At 42.9% G+C, this 21158-nt stretch overlaps 1 protein-coding gene across 1 annotated transcript in view; it reads left to right on the plus strand.

Moving 5' to 3' along the window:
- The window catches only part of uxs1 (UDP-glucuronate decarboxylase 1), a gene marked incomplete at its 3' end in the record, with an annotated part of 129316 nt that overhangs the window by 44175 nt on the left and 63983 nt on the right, over positions 1-21158 (plus strand). Inside the window, exon 3 of the mRNA XM_084314388.1 lies at positions 11959-12007. Within this exon, the coding sequence (XP_084170514.1) occupies positions 11959-12007 (49 nt within the window). The remainder of the gene's footprint in view (positions 1-11958; positions 12008-21158) is intronic.

The following is a 21158-nucleotide window of genomic DNA, read 5'->3' on the forward strand; positions in this document are numbered from 1 at the left end:
TACTACAGCGCGGGTGCATGCGTAAGCTGTCAACTAGCGAGATGCGTTGTACTTGTTACAGAGCTGGTTACAGAGCTGGTCCACACTGCTATTATGAAATGACCCGAAATGTATGTAATTTTGTCAACTAAAGCGGTCCGTGTTTAATAATAATAATAATAATGACTTGGATTTATATAGCGCGACAGCGCGGATGAGCAAACTCGTCACACAGCAGCCAGTGATCATTCATACCTCATATACACAGACGCACTCTGCCATACAGTAGTTAATGTTAAATAAAGCCCATTTGAATTGAGAGAGAGCGAGAGTGTGTGTATGTGTATGTAAGCTTTTTTTTTTTTATCTGAGAGAATGTCCGCGAATGTCCTCAGACTCCTCACGCAGGAGAGGAGAAACGACTGCAAAAAGTCGAGTCCCGTGGATATTATTGCAACAGATAATTCATACATTATTATGTTTAGAATTTGGATGGGGGGGTAGGCTCTGATACCAGTCTCACGCCTCTGCGGGGGTGTAAGTGTAACACCTATTCACAGCGCACACGCCGCTATTGTGTGTGTGCGCGCGTCCATGTATGTGCGTTTCGTGACGCGATTGTAGTTCTTATCGCAAATGGAGATTATTACAATCATGCCATCTAGCAAGAATTAAACGTATTTACAATTCGTATTAGGTTTAGCAAGTTGGGGGACGTATACCTTACATGTCAAAGCACTAGAAATGGCAATTTTTCTATTTTTATCGATTTCTGAAAAGATGTCCTTTTTGAGCATTTAAGAGGGATTCTAATTTCTTTTGTTGTCCGCCGACGGGTTCAAAGCTCCAGCGTGACCCCTAAGGGTTAAAGCTCAATATATAAAAACAAAAGTGAACAGGAGGTCTATTTGTATTAAAAACAATAGATTGTTTTTCATTTAAATGTCTGGAAGAGCTCAAAAATAAATACATAAATTGATATTTCCGTAGCCTTTTTTTAGTTGATCTAAATGTGACTGATTGTGTTAAATGGGCACATAATATCGCCTCATATCGATCGCAGGCACCTGAATTGAATCGTATCGTATCGTGGCAGACTTTGTGATATCGGCAAATATCGTATCGTTGTCCAAAGAATCGATATCGTATCGTATCGTGATGAAACTGATGATTCCCACCCCTAATGAACACCCACGATATAGTGTTCTTCCCCCTTTTTACTGTATAAGAAAGAATAAAAAACGCATTGCAATGACACCAGATAGTGGACAGACTATGTATATGATGGGATTCAAGTTCGCGTTTTTGTTGATCATAGGCATGCTGTCAGAGTATGATATCTTAATCAAACATTCTAGAACATTTGTCGTCACAGATCATGTCCTAATAGAACATAGGCTATGGCATGGTCCATCGTGATATTGTGTGGACTGTTATTACTGTACCGGTACCACCCATTGTGACAACAGCCTTGTGAGTCCCGCACACAAACATGATGGGATTCAAGTTCATGTATTGAAAGGCAGGCTACATCATACATGCAGTGAGATTCATTGTTCTTGTATATGCTCTCTTATTATTGTTTATATAGGCTACCCAATACTGACATCAAAATAGATTGTAGTATGCCTCTAGAAATCATATGCAGCAGGTAGGAAATTGACGGAAGATCCATCGCGATTTGGAATAAAATTGAGGAGAACTGTAATCCCTGGGTATTAATCAAACAACACGGGAAAAGGCAGTCATATTCCAGCGCGGTCTTTGTGTTTGCGCTGCCCAGGCAGCAATGGTTAATAGATATCATATCCGACATCACCGTAAGTGTACACGTCTGTCAGCCTGTCGAACGAGTTGAGTTCTAACAAAGAACATATTACATGCTGGTATGCTGATAGAGTAAACTATTATATGAATATGATATGATACAAGGTATACACTGGTCCGTCGCATACACTGGTATGCGCAAGTTACTGTTGCATAATGTAGGCTATGGCTGCTATTATATGTAATTCATATAGGCTACCTAATAGTATATGATTTTTAGAGGCATCTATTTTGTTGTCGGTAATACCGACAACAAAATAGATGCCTCTAAAAATCAGCCAATCGAACACAACTAATAAAGGCATTCATATTACAGCACGGTTATAATGACACACAACCAACGCCAAACAGTGGTCAATGAACGGTCTTTATTAGTATTTTGAGCTGTCCAGGCAGAATTGCAGCAATGGTCTTAGGGAGCCGTTGATATCTGACATCACCGTTTACAAGTCCGCCTTTTATTTATCCCATAAACACGCGCGTTGTGTCTTCTTGGTTCGACAGCAGTGAAAAATCTCTGTGAAGCTTCTCTGAGTTCCGCTCGGGTCAGTCCATTATTTCACATCCCATGGGGGGTGTTTCCTCACTTTCATGACCATATATGGATAATCATGCACGAGCATTGACGGTAGAACAAAGTGGTATTCATCAACACGGAGGAGCATAGGACCTGTGTACGCACGGTTGATGAATCCCAATATTCCTGTGCGTACACTCATTCTAAATTCTGTGCTTACGTGTGGAAATAGAACATGTTCTACGCACACGTTGATGAATGAGGGCCCTGGTATATATATTTGTATTGCAGATGTTGAGTCTTCCATTGGGGACATCATTTGCAGTTGAAAAAAGTGATCTATCGCAATATTATAGTATTGTGACTCGACTATCATGATAATATGTGTCGTCTGGCCTCTAGTGACTCCCACCTTTACTTACCAGGTAGTAAAGCGGTGGCTGAGTGTAACATTTGATGTGACTACTTTCCCTAATTCACTTCGGCCTAGTCGAATGAAAGAAAATAATGGGAAACAGTGGAGTGGAGAAAGGCCCATCAGTGTATGAGAAATAGGGACGGGTACCGAATCAGGTACTTTTAAGGGACAACAAAGCAGTCGGGCAATGGCAAGCCGAAAACGGTTGCAAGAGTTGTTACACTTTACAAAGCTAGATGCAAACAACGCTCGCTGCAATATTATATATATTAATAACATTGTTCTAAATAATTAATAAATTATGATAAATTATTTGAAGTTTGGCATTTTTTTGATTACATTTTTAGAGACTAAAGTACAGATACCGTTGGGTACCGGTATCGATTTGCAGGTACCGCTACTGGTTCAAATGTGAAAGGTACCCAACCCTAATGAGAGAGGGAATTAATGTTTTGCAGGAAGAGCTAAGAAATCAGTTAGCAGTACTTAGAGGGCAGAACAACTTAGGAGAAAGAAGCAAGTTAGGACATAATTTTATACGGATCCATTTAAGTTTGTTCAGCCAAGGAAAGAGAGGGCAACTGAAAGCTTCAAAGTAAGAGGTAGAGTAGGGCTGGGCGATATGGAAAAAAATCATATCGCGATAACGATATGATAATTTTATTTTATTTCTCGATATCTATAATTATCGAATTGTTATAAGTATAAATTTTTTTTTTTTTTTTTTTAACAACAGATGTATGTTTATTTTGCAGCAATTCTTTGTCATTGCCGCCATCTTTAGTGTTACATCCCCTCACACTCCAGTTCTCAGGCTGCAGCTGGTTTAAAAGCTAAAGTAAACCGGCTTCTCTGCTGGCTGTGGCTCCAGAGGAGTTGAACAGTTCTGGCTCTGCTAGTTTATTTTCGATCTTTTGGCGCTTTTTTGGTGGACAAACCACCGCACATGTGCACTGTGACTCGTGACTGGAGTCTAGTTCTGCTAGCACACATAGCCTACTGTGTACAGACGGTTTCAAAATGTATTTTAAATTAGAAAGCAAACAAAATAAATGGACAAGAGAAAAAGAAATCTGAATTTGGTCAGTATTGTCATTTGGACAAGCAAAGCCATTACTTTAAGTTGCAGGCAAGAAAGACAAGTCTGTCCACTGTCTCTGGTTTTAAAACTGCCCTGTTGCAGGTAAAAAAAAAAAAACGATTTTTCGATTTTTTTTTATTTCGATATTCGATATCGATTATTAAAATATATCGCGATATTTATCGTTATCGTTATATCGCCCAGCCCTAAGGTAGAGGAATATAAAAAAAAATAAAAGTATTCAGAAACAGGAAATAATAGCAGAAATACCACTGTTAGGAGAGATAGAGTATACAATGGATATTAGGCCACGGTGGAAGGAAGTGGAAGCTGTAGTAAGGCATGCAAAGGCTTCTTCCGGCCCAGGGCCAAATGGAGTCCCCTATAGGGTTTATAAAAGTGTGCTGGATGTACTTTGATTCTTGTGGAGGTTATTGAGAGTAGTACAGGATAAATGGGTAATACCAAGAGCTTGATGTAGAGCAGAATCCTAATTCCCAAGGCGAAAGAGTCCTCACTGTTGGAGTCCCCTATAGGGTTTATAAAAGTGTGCTGGATGTACTTTGATTCTTGTGGAGGTTATTGAGAGTAGTACAGGATAAATTGGTAATACCAAGAGCTTGATGTCCTCACTGTTAAGCCAGTTTGGTTTGGTACCACATAGCCTTATTTGGAGTGCGTTTGTTGAGTGCCAGGGGTGATTTGTAAACTTGGTGAAAGCATACATCCAAGATTTTAGAATGTGTTTTAGTACTTCGAATTTTACAGCATGGCAGAGTCTAGAGATAGGCATTATGGCAGGGTGTACTATTTCCCCTCTAGCATTCACAATGGCGATGGAAGTCATTATTAATTATTCTCAAGGCCGGTATACATGGCGACATAACCAGGTTTTGACGAGCTTAGCGGCAGCAATTGAAAATAGAAGAGTACAGGTGAATTCAAGTAATCATGTAATCTGATGGAGGGTGTAGCCATAAAAATTTTCCGTGAGAGAGAGAAATGTAGAGGGGGTAGGTTTTTAGGCAGGCATGAGTCGGGCCACGTAAATGGAGCTAACGATTGGGATATTCAGGTAGATTTAGGAGGAAAACTCATTGTTCTATGAGAGATAGTTGGCACTAACTTGAGGCCTGACCTAGTATTATGGTCTGCTAGTCAGCGGTTAGTTTACTTTATATAATTGACCGTGCCTTAGGAGGATTCAGTGGAGGAGGCTTAAGAAAAATAAACTGTCAGCTGGCGGCCAATGTAAATGTAACCGTATTCATTTTCCTCTCTGTTGCCGTTTCATGTGTGATATTGGTGTCCGGAATTGTTCTGTTTTGACATAGGGTTGCATAGGGAGGTTCGGCGTGTGGATATCATGGAGAATGAGCGCTAGCATAGAGGGGGGTGGTTCTGGGAGCCTTCCCCAGGTGTCGTGGGCCTAACATCATGAAACACCAGTGAAGGGAGGTGCCCACTTGGTAATCCTGGTTATATGCTGGCTCTCACTGCCTATCTCTACACTTTGGGTTGTGGTGACCATTAGGGGTCATGTGGTAGGGTATGTAGCATCGGCATTGTCAATACCTGGAGCTCACATCAAAGGGACACATGTCTGTTGAAGTTGACGATGCTGTTTGGTGGGGCGTTATGGGCCATGTAATACACTTGTAGTGTGTAATTCCATGTTAGACTTTGGGCAATGGGAATGTTTTTTTTTCATTGAGCACTTATCATTATAGGCCATACATACGGTGAAGGCTGAGAAGTGGCTAGAAAACGATTTTCGTTCCCACAATTTTCACTCTGGGCTAAAGATCTATTGGTGTAGATTTAGGAATAAAAAGTTCTCCATTTACAATCCTGCTCATTTTGAGCAATCATACGGTAATTTTAAAGTCGGGACTAGATCTTTCCTCGCGAACGGATACTTGGTCAATTGGAGGTCACATATGAGATGCATATAACATTGTCAAGGATCACATTTGTGCCTCCCTCCCAAGTGATATGGACCCTATGCAATTTGCATACAGGCCAAACCGGTCCACTGGTGATGATGCGGTCTCCCAAGTACTGCACAGCACCCTCTCTCACCTGGACCGACAGAAGGGGGGCTATGTGAGACTGTTGTTCATTGACTACAGCTCAGCGTTCAACACCATAGTCCCCACCAGACTGGTGGACAAGCTGATCGAGCTGGGTCTGAGCGCCTGGATACTGGACTTTCTGAGCGAAAGGCCCCAGGCGGTCAGGGTGGGGGTTAGACCTCCAACACCATCACCCTGAGCATCGGGTCCCCCCAGGGCTGTGTTCTGAGCCCCCTGCTGTACTCACTATACACACACGATAGGCTTGGGCGGTATGACGGTATTAAGGTATACCAGGGTATTTAGAATTACCTACGGTATTGATTTTCAATACCGTCCGTCACCGTCAAAATCACAGATGCGCTTCAGTTTCTATAACAGTGAAACGGAGTTTTGAGTGTAGTGCACACACTGAGTGTAGTGCACACACTCGCCAGCAGAGGGCGAGACCGCTCTAGTGGAGCGAGTGGGTCACAACGGTGTAATGTTGCGACAGTGCTGTGAAAATACCGTAAAGCGTTGTGACGAGAGCAGTGTTGTTGTGGTCCTTGTGGAGCAATCAGTCTCTTATTATATGTGAACTAAAGAGTACAAGGTTTACACAACAGCCCCCACCCGCCTTTTTATTGTATTTGTACCGTCCTGTACTATCCGCTGTCAGCTGTTTATCTCTCTCTGTGAGCTACTGAGCTTGAATAAATAGCGTTAGCTCACGTTAGTAGCGTTAGCTCTGCGGCTAATCTTGGATTACCCTGAACTAAATCAATGGCTAGGTTATAAAGCATTCGAGTAGTTTTTACTGCACATAGAAGTAGCCAAACAACGGGAGCATTTCGGGAGCATATGACCAAAACCCAGGCAATTTCTAGCCCTTAAGGAATCAAATAGTCTGCCATGGCTATAGGCTAGATGCTAACGCTAAAACGGTGCGGGACGGGACTATCATTCTGAGAGCTGACGATGATTTGTTTACTTGGTAACACGTAACACCCCCCCCCCCCCCGCTGATGAAAATGAAAGTCATACCGTCAAATACCGTGCACCGGGGTATTATAACATAAAGGTTTGCCGGTTTGAAAATAAGGATACCGCCCAAGCCTAACACACGACTGTGTGGCCAAGTTCAGCTCCAACTCCATAGTGAAGTTTGCGGACGACACAGTGGTGGTGGGGCTGATCTCGGACAACGACGAGAAGGCCTACCGGGAGGAGGTTGAAGTACTGGAACGCTTGTGCCAGGACAACGGCCTGCTCCTGAACATTGGTAAAACCAAGGAGCTGATCGTGGATTTTAGGAGGAGACAGCAGGAGACACACACACCACTGAGGATAAACGGGGCTACCGTGGACAGGGTGAGCAGCTTCAAGTACCTGGGGGTCCACATCTCAGAGGACCTGACATGGACAACACACATAGACTCAGTCGTAAAAAAGGCGAAGCAGCACCTCTACCACCTGAGACAGTTAAGGATGTTCAGAGTATCTGGGAAGATACTCCAGTCCTTCTACTTCAGAGCTGTAGAGAGCATCTTGACTGGAAACATCACTGCCTGGTATGGCAACAGCACGGCACAGGACAAGAAGGCCCTACAGAGAGTGGTGCGCTCAGCCGAGCGTACCACGAGTATTGCACTACCAACCCTGCAGGTCCTATACAACAAGAGGTGCAAATCCAGAGCCTGCAGGATAATGAAAGACCCTCACCATCCCAACAACAGCCTGTTCATGCTGCTGCGGTCAGGCAAACGCCTGCAAGCACCAGTAACGAGGACAGAGAGACTTAGGCTCAGCTTCTTCCCCCAGGCCATCAGAGCCTTGAACACTGAACTCTCCACGTACAAGCACACATGAGCACACACACAACACACACACTGTATATGCTCACACACTAGCAGCCACTTTAACATGAGCACACACACACTCATGCTGCACACGCTCACACTATGGACGGACACTTTACAGAAGGAAAGGTCACTTTAAGAATAGAATGCCTTGAGATTGTATAATATAGCATTGTATAGCAGTGTACATAAAGACCCAATGCCTCATCCGTAGCTAACAGTGTACTGCACTGCCACAGGATCTAGCATGTCCTACCATGCTCTGTAAATAGCTCATGTACAGATACCGATATGCCTACTTTGTTTACTTGTTTATTGCACTGTCGCTCTATTGGTTGGACTCTTATTATTATTACTTGTATTATGCACATCGTTGCGGGCGAGACCCCCCGCATTTCACTGTATACCTGTATGCCGTGACAAATAAAACTCTTGTATCTTGTATCTTGTTTAGAAACCTTTTTGCGAACTTTAGAAGGTGTTTTTTGTCCATTTTGTCCTCTTCTGATGCAACGTTACTCTGTGGATGTCATTTGTTTTCGCCCGGCGGCCGTATCTTCGCAACAAAGAGAGCGGCTATTGGTCGAGCGCAAGATACGTGACCGAACTCTCACCAATTACCTCAAATAAAACTCAGTGGTGACCAAGTATCCGTTCGCGAAGAATGATCTAGTCCTGACTTTGAAATTATGATTGCGCAAAACGGGCAGGATTGTAAATGGAGAACTTTTTATTCCCAAATCTACACTAATATATCTTTCACCCAGAGTGAAAATTGAGTAGTCCGCTGAGGTGGGAATGGGATGAAACGATACAGCCTTCACCTTACGGCCTATTAGGCCACAAGTACTGTATCTTGCGTTTTATTGTAAACAAACACAGCAGCCATTTTGATCTCATGTCATGCTCAGGTTGGGTCTCTTTCCACCCTGTTCTCAAGGGTGAATATGGTCAATAGACAAAGCATTCCCCAGTTCTACACTGCTGCATTTTAGTGTTATCTTTCGTCTGATTCTCCTCCTAAAAAGAAGCTTAACCAAAACGTTGAACTTAAAGTTTAATACGTAATTATTCCACAGCAGATTATTTTTCCCAGACTCAATGAACACTTGACAAGTTTTTCTTAAACAGACACTTTGGAAAACGTTTACTGGTATTTCTACTGCGGTTTCCCTGAAAGGTCATGTTTGTAAGTAGGGCTGACCTTCGAATTTTTTTTGCCAATCGAAGCTTCGGGGCCAAGCTTCGATTTTAATTCGAAGCTTCGAATTAATTTTTTTTTTTTTATCTTATGTTGTGGGACTTGTACAGCACTTTGGCAAACTTTTTTGTTTTTAAATGTGCTCTATAAATAAAGTGGATTGGATTAATGAATTAAGTAGCCCCTTTCGTGACTGTGACGCAGCCAACACAGTGTGATTTAATTCAAGGTGGATCGCTGTTGTCGTTTGAACAACTTCAGATTTCATGGGAACTACCAATCCCCCAAATCAAGAATGTTTAAGATGAATGAAGTAAGATTTTGATTATTTGAAATATGGTCTGTGTAGACTAAACTATGCACAGAATTATGTCAGTCTACAAGGTCCGGATTCTACATGGTCCGGCAATGTAGACCTTGTAGACTCCACTACAGACCAATTATCAGTGAATGTTCATGCATTTTTAAGAAGGGCTACTTCCACAAAAAAACAAAGAACTCACCAAAACATCTCAGTAGCACCTTATCTAAATGTTCTATTTCATATATAGATTCATATTTATTTATGTATTGCATGCATTTCTACATTTTATTTCCTATTTTGTTTATTCATCCCAGTATCTTTCTTTCTTATGTGTGGAATTCTACAAGGCATTTACATTCACATTTACATTTAGTCATTTAGCTGACGCTTTTATCCAAAGCGACTTACAAGTTCTATACGACAGGTCATCAGGAAGGATACAACTCTTATCAGCTGAGTAACAATATTCATCAAAGTGTTGCGTGTTACAGTGTAGGTTAGTTTATTAGGACAAGTGCATGACAGTGAGGTTAGTTAGGGTTAGATTTTTTTAATTTTATTCTTTAAAATTTATTTCAGATAATGGTTGAAGAAGTGCGTCTTTAGTCGACGGCGAAAGATTGGATGGGATTCGGCTGTCCTAACTGGGGTGGGTAGTTCATTCCACCATTGTGGGGCAAGGACTGAGAATAGGCGTGTAGGTGGTGTATATGTGTTTGAGGATGATATCCTTCAAACAGGCAATAGTGATGATATACTTTGGGCAGTGCTGAGCTGGGTTACTTTCCTCCAGTGTATTTGTCCCCCGGCCCCAACCAATGGCCCCATGCACACACACACCAGGGTTTCCGTTAGAAAGAATTGTTGCCGGCCTCAGTGTCCGGTAGATTTCAATCTACCGGTCAAATGAGAGAAATTCCAGTCAGAGTTTATTGAGCTTAAAAACAATTGATAGGCAAAAGAATGACAACAAAACAAAAGAATGACATCATCAAGGCATGTAGATTTATAATATTTTTACTTAAAACTAGGCTACTTTTGCGTATAAAGTCATTATATTCCAAATAAAATAAGTCCCGAGATCCGTGCTGCTGCCGACTTTAAATCAAATAGGTGTCTGTGGGCAGTCGCCCGACATTAATAAACGGCAGTCTGTTATAATCACATTTTTATGAGCTAACGAATTCCGTTATATTGGACATTTGTATTAATTATATCAAGCGAAGAACTGAGAAATTTGGCAGAGAGAGACGGCAACATTATCGTGGGTTTGCGTGACGACTCTCTCTCCCCACCTCCCAATGACTTATTTGCGAGAGTATGTCGATGCAGAGCAGCAGATTCAGCTGGTATTGGCTCTTTTCTGGGGACCGCACAGCAGCGCCCCCCACCCAACATTGAATTGCCAATGGCTGAATTGGAGTACTGCTGGAGTACTGCACTGTGCTGCTGCTGCTCCGGCTCTGCAGCTTCACAAAAGTTCGCACACCCAGCACTAAGCTCTCGCTGACAACGTCGTCATTATTAGAAGCAACGATGAAACAAATGTAATGATTGTTTCGTTCATCGCATAGGCTATTTAATTTTAGCCTATTTTAATACAATTCAAATAATCAAATTGTGCTTAGACTCAGGGAATTATTTTCACCGGACATTAAGACCGGAGAGATTAAATATGTCGGACTTCAACAGATTTTGCCGGTCAAATACCGGTAATTACCGGCTAACGGAAACGCTGACACACACACACACACACGAAGTAAAAATAAAAATAAAATATAAATTTAAAAAAAAAGTTTTTGATTTTTTTAGATTTTTTTTTTGAACTTCGATTTTTTTTTAATGTTCGAAGCTTGTGCCATCGAACGAAGCTTCGAAGTATTTAAGACAGCCCTATTTGTAAGTCCTGTGTCACTGAAGTGTGTGTGTGTGTGTGTATCGCCTGTGTGTGTCTACGTACACATTTGTATGCAGCTTGCGCCAGTGGCGGCAAAAACAGACCAGACATCACCGACTGTGAGTGGCTCATTTGCTTCACTGCAAGAGTGGATAATCTGCTAAAACGCCCGTGGGGTATTTTGTATCATGGGGTATCTCAATCTGTCCCTGCCTCTTTTGGGGGGGGGGGGGGGGGGGTTATGGGATTACTGCCCATCTGTGATGACCTGGAAGGAGATGAGGGGACAGGCGGAGAGGAGGTGGGTGATCAGAGACAGGAGGTGGGTTTATAGGGAGCATGTGTTGCCACCTAACAGTGAGCTTCACGTATTGAGCTCTTGACACTGGGTTTTGGATTGATTAATGTTGCCCCACTGCTTGGATCCACAGCGATGCAAGAGCAAATAGCTCTAACCAACACAGAGAGGGGGGGGGGGGGGGGGGCAAGTTATTAACTCTGCCATCTGGACGTATCTTCTCTTGTCTGACCAGCTTTTTCCTGTTTATTTGTTTCCATCTCTCTCACACACTTTATCCTCCCACTCTCTCACACACTCACTTTCCCCCCCTCTCTCTCACCTCCCCCCTCTCTTACACACACACCCACACCTATTACTTCTGTTCCTATCTCACTTTCTCTCCTTCTCTCTCTCCTTCTCTCTCTCTATCTCACCTTATCCTCCCTCCCCTCTATCTCTCTCTCTCTCTCTCTCTCTCTCTCTCTCACACACACCTCTCTTACTTATGTCTTTCTCTCACTTTCCCCTTCTCTCACAGGTCGATACAGGAACATGGAGAGATGAAGATAGAGCAGAGAATCGATGAAGTGAGTTTGAGTGACTTTTGTCGTTTAGAAGTATTTGAGGAATACTTACGGTTGGTTTGTTATCGATTCGGCACACACACACACATTTAGAATCTTTATTTATGTCCACATAAAGACGATGTTTAACACTTTCAGCGCCACGCCTGGTTTTTCGTTTTACCGCTTGAATGCCACCATCGGCGCCAATGTTAACGTTAATATCGCCTAATCTATGTTTTAAATTATGGCTATGTGTCTAATCTGCCCATCGCATTATCAAAGACTATTTTCCAGTCAGTGCTGTGAAGGCAGATTGTTTTTTTATCGCGTCGTTGCCGTTTCAGAGCAGTTAGAAAAGCCCCCGTTTTGATATAAAAAACAGCTCATTCTGGAGCATTCTATGAAAATCGTCTTTTAGTGGAATATTCCACAACGTTGATATTCGTCGGCCTTTTTATGAATCGTTTTCAAATAAACGCTAGATGATCAATATTATACGTGCACGCACGCACATTACGGCCGCGCACTGATAATCGCTCTGTTGATTTCCTCACGGACTTTTACAGTGAAACCGAAAAGACATTTCACAAAACAGCTTATAACTTCATCAAACTTACTCTGATTATCCTACCACTGATAACATAGAGTCCTTACCTGACATCAGATGGTATCCAACTGGTATATTCCAATTCCTGATCACCATTCGAAAAAATCGATACGTGTATGGATCCAACGCGATACAGTAGAACTCCATGATCCGCGGGGATCTGAGGCTCCAGAATGAACTCTAGTAACCCCGGCTGGATCAGTGAACTGGAAAATGTGGAGTACCGGATTTTTTTCCCCATCATTTTCATTGAGTCCATTCCAAAATCACTTATGTCATCTGGGAGACGACAGGGGGCGCTTTTTTCCACAGTGATCGCCGGCGCCCCTCGGCTATACTCGGGTAGGCTCGGGTGATGCAATAATTTTTCAGATCGCAAAAAAATAATAATAATAATAATTCCGAGAAATCTCGTGAGTGGCATGCAACCACCTATAAAAAAACCTGAGAAATCTCGTGAGTGGCACTGAAAGTGTTAAAGGACACAAATATTATCAGTGCACTTGTACATTGTGGGATTATTCTGATACAATCATGCCCAAATTGACAATGGCAACCAAAGTTACAGACTCGCATGGATGCAGAGAAGTCTGTGTGGGGCGGCAGCTCCAGGCCCGACAGGTGGATGATTGGCGTCGGGTCATGGGGAATCCATTTTTGTTGATAGATTCTCCCACTTTGGAGCGCTCGCTTGTAGGCAACTTTGATCGCCGAGACCAGACACATAGTCCAGAACAATCTCCACAAGAACATATTGCACATTACTACGTTAACGGCGGCAGTTACGACAGGTGTTTGCTCAGGTGTTAAGAATGGTGCGCTCCAGCATTCAGCTGCGACCTGCTGACACACACACACACACACACACACACACACACTTTGTACACCAGAGTTTGTAATACCAGAGTTATCCTTTAAAACATCTTCACTTGTCCTCACAAGTAGGTCATTTGAATTGGGCAATAAAGGATATAAGTACAAGAAGACACACACACAATAACTGAATATTTTCCGTCTTTGACCGAACAATGATGGAAAACTCGAAAGGCTGTCCATCATTTGAGCGATTTCAATTCATACTGAAAATCAAGATCAAGCAAGCTTTTGCCCTTCTGCTCCACGAGAGTTGTCTGTCCTGCATGAGCTTGCAGAGCTCAGATATATACTGTATATAATATATACATATATATTGGTAAATGTAACCACACCACATTGACTGGTGAATGAATGCATAGTTGACATACTACCCTGTCCTGCGATGAGAGAGGGACATGTTCTGCCAGTGACATCACCTTCTGGCGACACACAAGACACACGTTCGCAAGTTCAACAACAATAACAAAGCCTTGTTGCGGTCCAGTCTTATGTAGTTCTATGGTTGCGGTAGACTACAGTAAACACAGACGTCCTTTTGTACGAAACCCCCCCATTACTAACGTTAACAATGAAGTGGGACATGTGGTAAACGTTAAGGCAAAACACAACAAGCAAACCGACAGGAAGAGCTGCACTACTATGTTTGCTAATTAGTTATGAATCTAGGTTTGTTCTTCTGTCTATTAGCCTTATTCTGCATATTAAATGTATTGTGGTCAATTGTTTTGGTAAAGTAAATGCTATTAAATAGGCGATATCTCATAAAGAAATCAAATCAATGTGACGGGTAATAATTGATTGAACCGGATTTGTATGACCCTCTCCGGAAAACGAGAGTCTAGCGTGACGTCTAACACACATGAATACTTTATTTGGTTCCACAAATTATATTACATAAACGGGGAATCAAATATATCGCGGCCAAGCAGCACTGAACACTTAAGGGTACACATAGCACCTCCTTCTCCACACGGCTAAGCTGCCAATAATAGCTGAGACGGAGCGATATTTGGCAATTTGTTTGCCTTTTCTCTTTGACATTGCAGCAATTCTCAGACCACTCATTGTGTATTTATATACATGGCCAAGACTTCCGAATATGAGTATACTAAATCTACACTTGTACCCAAAGCTGGTTATCACATCGAGCAATGGTTGGTATTTTATATACTTGTCCTGGAAAGACTGGTCCATGTACAGGTCAAAGGCACAGCCTACTTCTGGTGTGCCTGCGCGGTGATTGATTGAACATTTTATTAACAGATTGCAGAATGGGTACAATACAGTACGGCTCAATACACACAATTGTTAAGGGGATGCAGACCAGAGAGAGACTTTTGTCTAGGGTCCCCCATTTTCAATTCATAATGAATTGTAAGTAAGGGTGCAATTAGCACCTTGCAATCCATTCTTTGTGGATCCCGCCCTTAGTGTCTACCTTCTGTGAACCTTTAGCAACCATCCGTGTTGCAATCCGATTCAAAATGGTGGACCTGTCTCAAAAATTAAAAACCGACTGTATTTGCAGTAGATTTCATTCACGGTTCTTGCTGCATGCCTGGAGATACTAAATCCAAATTGAACTCTGCCATTTGAAAGAGGAGATTTGGCCCGATCCATAGATGTGTGAGTTGGCTATAATAAGGTAATTTATATGCCTGGTATTCTATATTCTATAATAATATTTCAAAATGCATTGGTCCGGATGGGAGAATTCAGTACTGTATATACAAAACCTTCTGTTTAATCATCTTCCCTTTATTCATTTGCTTAGATATTTTGTACTGTAAGAAGGTACTGAATGAGCTCAGTTTTTCATGTCTGGTAATTTTTTGCATGGTGTTATTCACTGTCAAAGATGCAAAGAAAAATCATAATTCATATTCTCCTTTTGTTTCATCACAATTTTAGCAAGCCTAGTAATAGACACAATATTTCTGACACTGGGAATACATTCACTGAGGTCCATAGATGTCCCTAGATCAAGAACATGCAAATGGACCTTGTAGAAATGGAGCAATATTCCATTTAATTAGGTATGTATTTTCAGAAAATAGTGCTCCAGGCTTAAAAGGTTAACCATAACATAACTTACTTACCCAAACAACGTGTTCCCGAGTCCACATTCACGCACGAATCCATACTCTCAAAACGTTAGAACCCATGGTCCATTCGACCTTAATAAACGGATGGCCACCGGTCCATAACCGCATTCTATAGAAGAATACATCTTTATTTGTCATGCAGATTAACACTCATGCGAGATGGGCGACCCACAGGAACACACTATAACGTTGCATGGCGCACAGTCTGTGACGTCACGCTCACTGCGACGATCCCATCTAGAAAGAAACGTATCTGTATTTTTCCCAGTATTAAAAATCATACCATCGTGATTTCTAAATACCCTGGTATAACGTAACACCGTCATACCGCCCAAGCCTAGTTCACACTGTATGAGGTTCACACTGAGTCACTGTATGAGGTTCACACTGTATGAGGTTCACACTGTGAGTCACTGTATTGGGATCACACTATATGATTGATTGATTGATTGATTTTTATTGTGGAGTAAAAGACCGCATCCAAGGGATAAAATCATGAGTGCAAGCACTTATTTCCATCATGGTCCCTGATTTTGGACATGGACAGACATCATAAAACATAGAGCATCATAATAAAACGGAGCATCATAATAAAACATAGAGCATCATAATAAAACATAGATCATCATAATAAAAAACAGAGCATCATAATAAAACATATAGCAACCCCACAAAACACTCTCTACCCTCTCCTTCCTAGACGTGGCTATTCTATACTTCACTGGCTAGCCATTTCTTAGTGGCACGTCTAAAGCTTCCCCCCTCTTCGATGTTTTTCAGGGCCACTGGAAGCTTGTTCCACTCCAGTGCTGCAGAATATGAAAAAGTATTTGTGCCCATTAGTGAGTTGAATTTTGGCAGAATAAAATCCGTACTGCTCCTTCTAGTAGAGTATGAATGATTGTCACGGAATCGATTAAAGTAATTGGATAGATATTTCGGACCTGTATTTTTAACTATCTTGTGTGTGAGACCTAATTTGATGTGAATTACCCTTTTATTGACCGGAAGCTAGTTTAGTTGCCTAAAGAAAGTTGGCCCTAGGTGAGTGCGTGGAGGTAGCTTAAGGACTACTCTCATTAATTTGTTTTGAGCTGTCTGAAGTATGAGGTTCACACTGTGAGTCACTGTTAGACCTTTCACACCGGCCGGGCTCCGTGCCGGAGCCGGTTCCTGAACGTAATTTCAAACCGGCCGGCGAGTTCACACTGGGAATAATTGGTTCGGAACATGACTGAGGCTTTAGTTCGGCCCTCTAAGAAGACACTGGGCACCGATTATTCATGTTCCGAAACAATTATTCCCGGTGTGAAAGGCCTATGTATGGGGTTCACACTGTATGTATGGGGTTCACACAACACACACTGTATGGGGTTCACACTGTGAGTCACTTTGTTACGTCATGAGGTCCTCACCATCTTTTTAAAATGTAGCTGAAGGCAGATATTTGCAGTACTATGTTGTGTATGAATGAACACACACACACACACACACACACACAGGTACTTAACAGTTGCATGTTTGAATACACAGAGGAAGACCTGGCGCCAGAGTAAATTAATTGGACTGGCATATGATTGATATAGGGCAGGGGTTCCCAACCTTTTTCCCCCCAGGGACCCCCAAACATATCTGATGAAATTCCTGGACCCCCCTCCTAATAAAATACCATAAAATACTTTTTTTTTTGTCATTTTAATACTTTTTTTTGTCATTTTAATAACAAACTGCTTATACACAGGCATAGGCATAATTAGACCCACTATGCTTCTTTGACTTGTGCCTTCAATCAACAAATCTCATCTTGCACCATATGTATTTCAAAATGTTGGCCAATATTCAAATCCTGTATTCATCCTCTCAAATCAGGCCCTAATGGTGAACGGTTTGCATTTATGTTGAATGAAGTAAGAATCCACTGCAGTAAAAATATCCTTACCTCGAGTGGTGGTAGTAAGGTTGACTGACATGAGAATGTCCTGCTTCAGATCCTCATTTTCGATATACTGCACATAAACGATGAGCACAGCCTCGTCTGCGACAGTTGTAGTTTCATCAAGTTATATGGCAAATGGACCCTTTCTAAGCTTTTCTGACAGCTGCTGCTCGCAATCACTTGACATCTTATCAATTCGGTCTTTCACTACATTGTTCGAGAGTGGTACTGATTTTAGTTATCCGCCACCTGTGCGCCGCACAGTTTCTAAACCATTTTGATGCAGGCTGGTTTGATGAGCTGCTCGCCAATATTGTGCGGTTTCTTTGCTTTTGCAATTAAAAGCGACCACTCAAAGGAGGCTTCGGTAGCCTTCTGTAAATCACTGCCACCCCTGCTCCACGCTACTCTAACATCAACGGGCTTGTTCGCCTTGAGAGACTGTTCTTTCCTCTGAAAAAAGTCTGGATCCTTCCCAACGGTTTCTGGGTGCTTAGACGCCTGATGTCTCTTCAGCTTGCTGGGCTTCAGGCTCGAGTTTGCCAACTTTTCTCCACAAATCACACACTCAGGTCGTTTGTCTGGTCCCTCAGTGAAGCCCATGGTGATGTAATTTTCGCGATTGCTGTAGGTCCTAACTTTTTTTGCAGATGAGCTGCCGTCATCTCCTTTTCGTTTGTCACACATTTTCGCCTCTGGCGGCTGACTGCAGACGAGCCGAGAAAGTTAACTAGCGTGCTAGGCTAGCTACGGAAAGTGATAGTCAACTGATTTGCGTTTTAGCGGCTACCCGGTAGCCTACTGTTAACGTTCAAAAATCATGTCTAGATGTTTATTTATTTATCTTTATTTTTTATTGTAGTGGAGAGACTATTCATGCTTCTGATGATAAAAATATGCTAATTAAATATTTCTCTGAAAGTAGGGTAGCTACATGGCGTCTTATCTGTGGTCTGGCGGACCCCCTGCGCCCCCTGGCAGATCCCCAGGGGGTCCGCGGACCCCAGGTTGGGAATCACTGATATAGGGGATGTTCATGGTGATGGCTGTGATGTCCAAATACATTTACATTAACATTACCGGTATGTACATTCAAATGTAAATATTTCATTATATTCAAATGTCTTTGACGTGAAAATAAATAAATCGTTAATTGATATCGTGCATGTTCTTGGTTGTCATCTTCAATATTGCAGTAGTAATGGAAAGATGCAGAGTGCTGTATGCATTTCCCAAGGAGCTGTGAGTGATCTCTGGTCTCTTTACCTCTACTCAAAAGTGAAAGTAAAAGGCAGGCAGCAGGTGGGCTGTAGTTTAATGGGCTTTGGCAATGCAGCCTCACGAGTGGAATGCAGTGATTCGGAGTGGTCTTGAGCTATTTTGAGCGATGAATATTAAAATGGGCTCCTCGCTCAGGTGAAATCAAAAGTGTTTCCTCGTTCCACTCCCACTCTGCCCGGCTCACATGCTCTGGTGTGTGTCCTGCTCCATGCCTCATCTACCCTTTGGGAAGCCACCTGCGTGCAGTATTATAAAACGAGGCACTTCTTAGAAGCATTACATCTCCCACCATTTTAAACAATAGACTATCAATAGTAATCTCTGGAAATGTTTGCAGCCGCTATCGCCAAGTTAGAACTGACTCTCCGGCCGCAGCCTTAGAAGAGGCAATTTTACAGATTGTCATCATTGTGGGTTAGATTGACTCAAGTCCAGAATAAGAGCTGCTGTGTCTATACTACTATCTACTATGCTACTAAGTAATATAGACATAGTAGCATAGTAGATGGTAGTATAGACGATAGCATATAGTAGATTGTAGGGGTGGACGGTATAAACGGTATACGGTATAAACGGTATGAATTTGCTCTACGGTATGGATTTTGACTATACCGTGTAACCGGTAGAGCAGCTCTAAAATAGCAATGACGTCATGTAACCACAGCGCGACTATTTCAATCGCATTTGCCCCTAAAAATAGATAGAATTAGTCATAGATAATAGATATGTGCAAACTGGAAAAAGTTATTTAGGAGGCTTCGCGCAGTGGGCGTGTCAACACGCAATTGTCATTTCATAATAAACACATATCACCGCGGCGCACAGCAAGTTTCAATTTCAGTTCCTGGCATTTTTAACCAGTGGAGAAAGGTAAGAGATTTCCCTATCGTTTTTCTTATATGAATTATTCAACGTTAATAAAACATACCTGGTGATCAACTACAGTTTGCTGTAAACATTATGATATGTGTGTAGTGTTATGATAACGACGGCTGCAGCAGTGGATTTGCGAATAGCATGCAGCTGCAGAGCCGCAGAGCCAGGGGCACTTTCAGGTCTGGTCACAGGCCCGCTCAACAGCGCCCCCCCCACCCAAATTGCCAATGGCTGAATTGGAGTATTGCACAGTGCCCTAAGACTATCTACTATATACTATTGTCACATGGAGCATAGCTCGACCTACGATTACTTGATACTTGTTGCTCCGCTGGGAAACAAGGCATCGTTTATACAACTTGTTTTAAAGGGGTGATATTTTGCTTTATTTTTCACTATTTGGGCAATTTTACGGGACAATGCATTGGCAACTTGTTTCGCATGACAAGATATACCTCCTCCGTGAATATTATTGCACAGATTAGAAAACGGGCACGCTATGATATTTTGCAACAGGTTGACGGATACAGCGAGTGCTCTCTTGACAGAGAGATACATGACTACAAAGTCAGCGCCCCCTCAATGGGGAGCGACAACGCCTCCCTCGCGGACAAGCTCAACTCTTTCTACGCTCGGTTTGGTGTAGACGGTGGCGCTGCTGGCTCTCTCCGGCTAGTGAGGGGGGGCAACCGCGGGGGGGCGGGGACGCTCTCTCGTTGTCGGAACACAGTGTGAGAAGAGCATTTATGCAGGTGAACACCAGGAAGGCTGCTGGCCCAGATGGTATAACAGGACGCATACTTAAGTCCTGTGCCAACCAGCTGGCCCCGGTGTTCACCGCCATATTTAATCAATCCCTGGCGGAGTCAGTGGTCCCTGCCTGCTTCAAGATGTCTACCATCATCCCTGTACCGAAGAAACCTCACCTCTGTGGTCATGAAATGTTTCGAGAGGCTGGTCAAGGACCACATTTGTGCCTCCCTCCCCAGTTATATGGACCCTATGCAATTTGCATACAGGACAAACAGGTCCACTGACGACGCGGTCTCCCAGGTACTGCACAGCACCCTCTCTCACCTTGACCGTCAGAAGGGGGGCTATGTGAGACTGTTGTTCATTGACTACAGCTCAGCGTTCAACACCATAGTCCCCACCAGACTGGTGGACAAGCTGATCGAGCTGGGTCTGAGCTCCGCCCTGAGCGCCTGGGTACTGGACTTTCTGAGTGAAAGACCCCAGGCGGTCAGGGTGGGGGGTCAGACCTCCAACACCATCACCCTGAGCATCGGGTCCCCCCAGGGCTGTGTTCTGAGCCCCCTGCTGTACTCACTCTACACACACGATTGTGTGGCCAAGTTCAGCTCCAACTCCATAGTGAAGTTCGCAGACGACACGGTGGTGGTGGGGCTGATCTCGGACAACGACGAGAAGGCCTACCGGGAGGAGGTTGAGGTACTGGAACGCTGGTGCCAGGACAACGGCCTGCTCCTG

This window comes from Notolepis coatsorum, assembly GCF_963971535.1.
Source record: "Notolepis coatsorum genome assembly, chromosome: 5".
NCBI lineage: Eukaryota > Metazoa > Chordata > Actinopteri > Aulopiformes > Paralepididae > Notolepis > Notolepis coatsorum.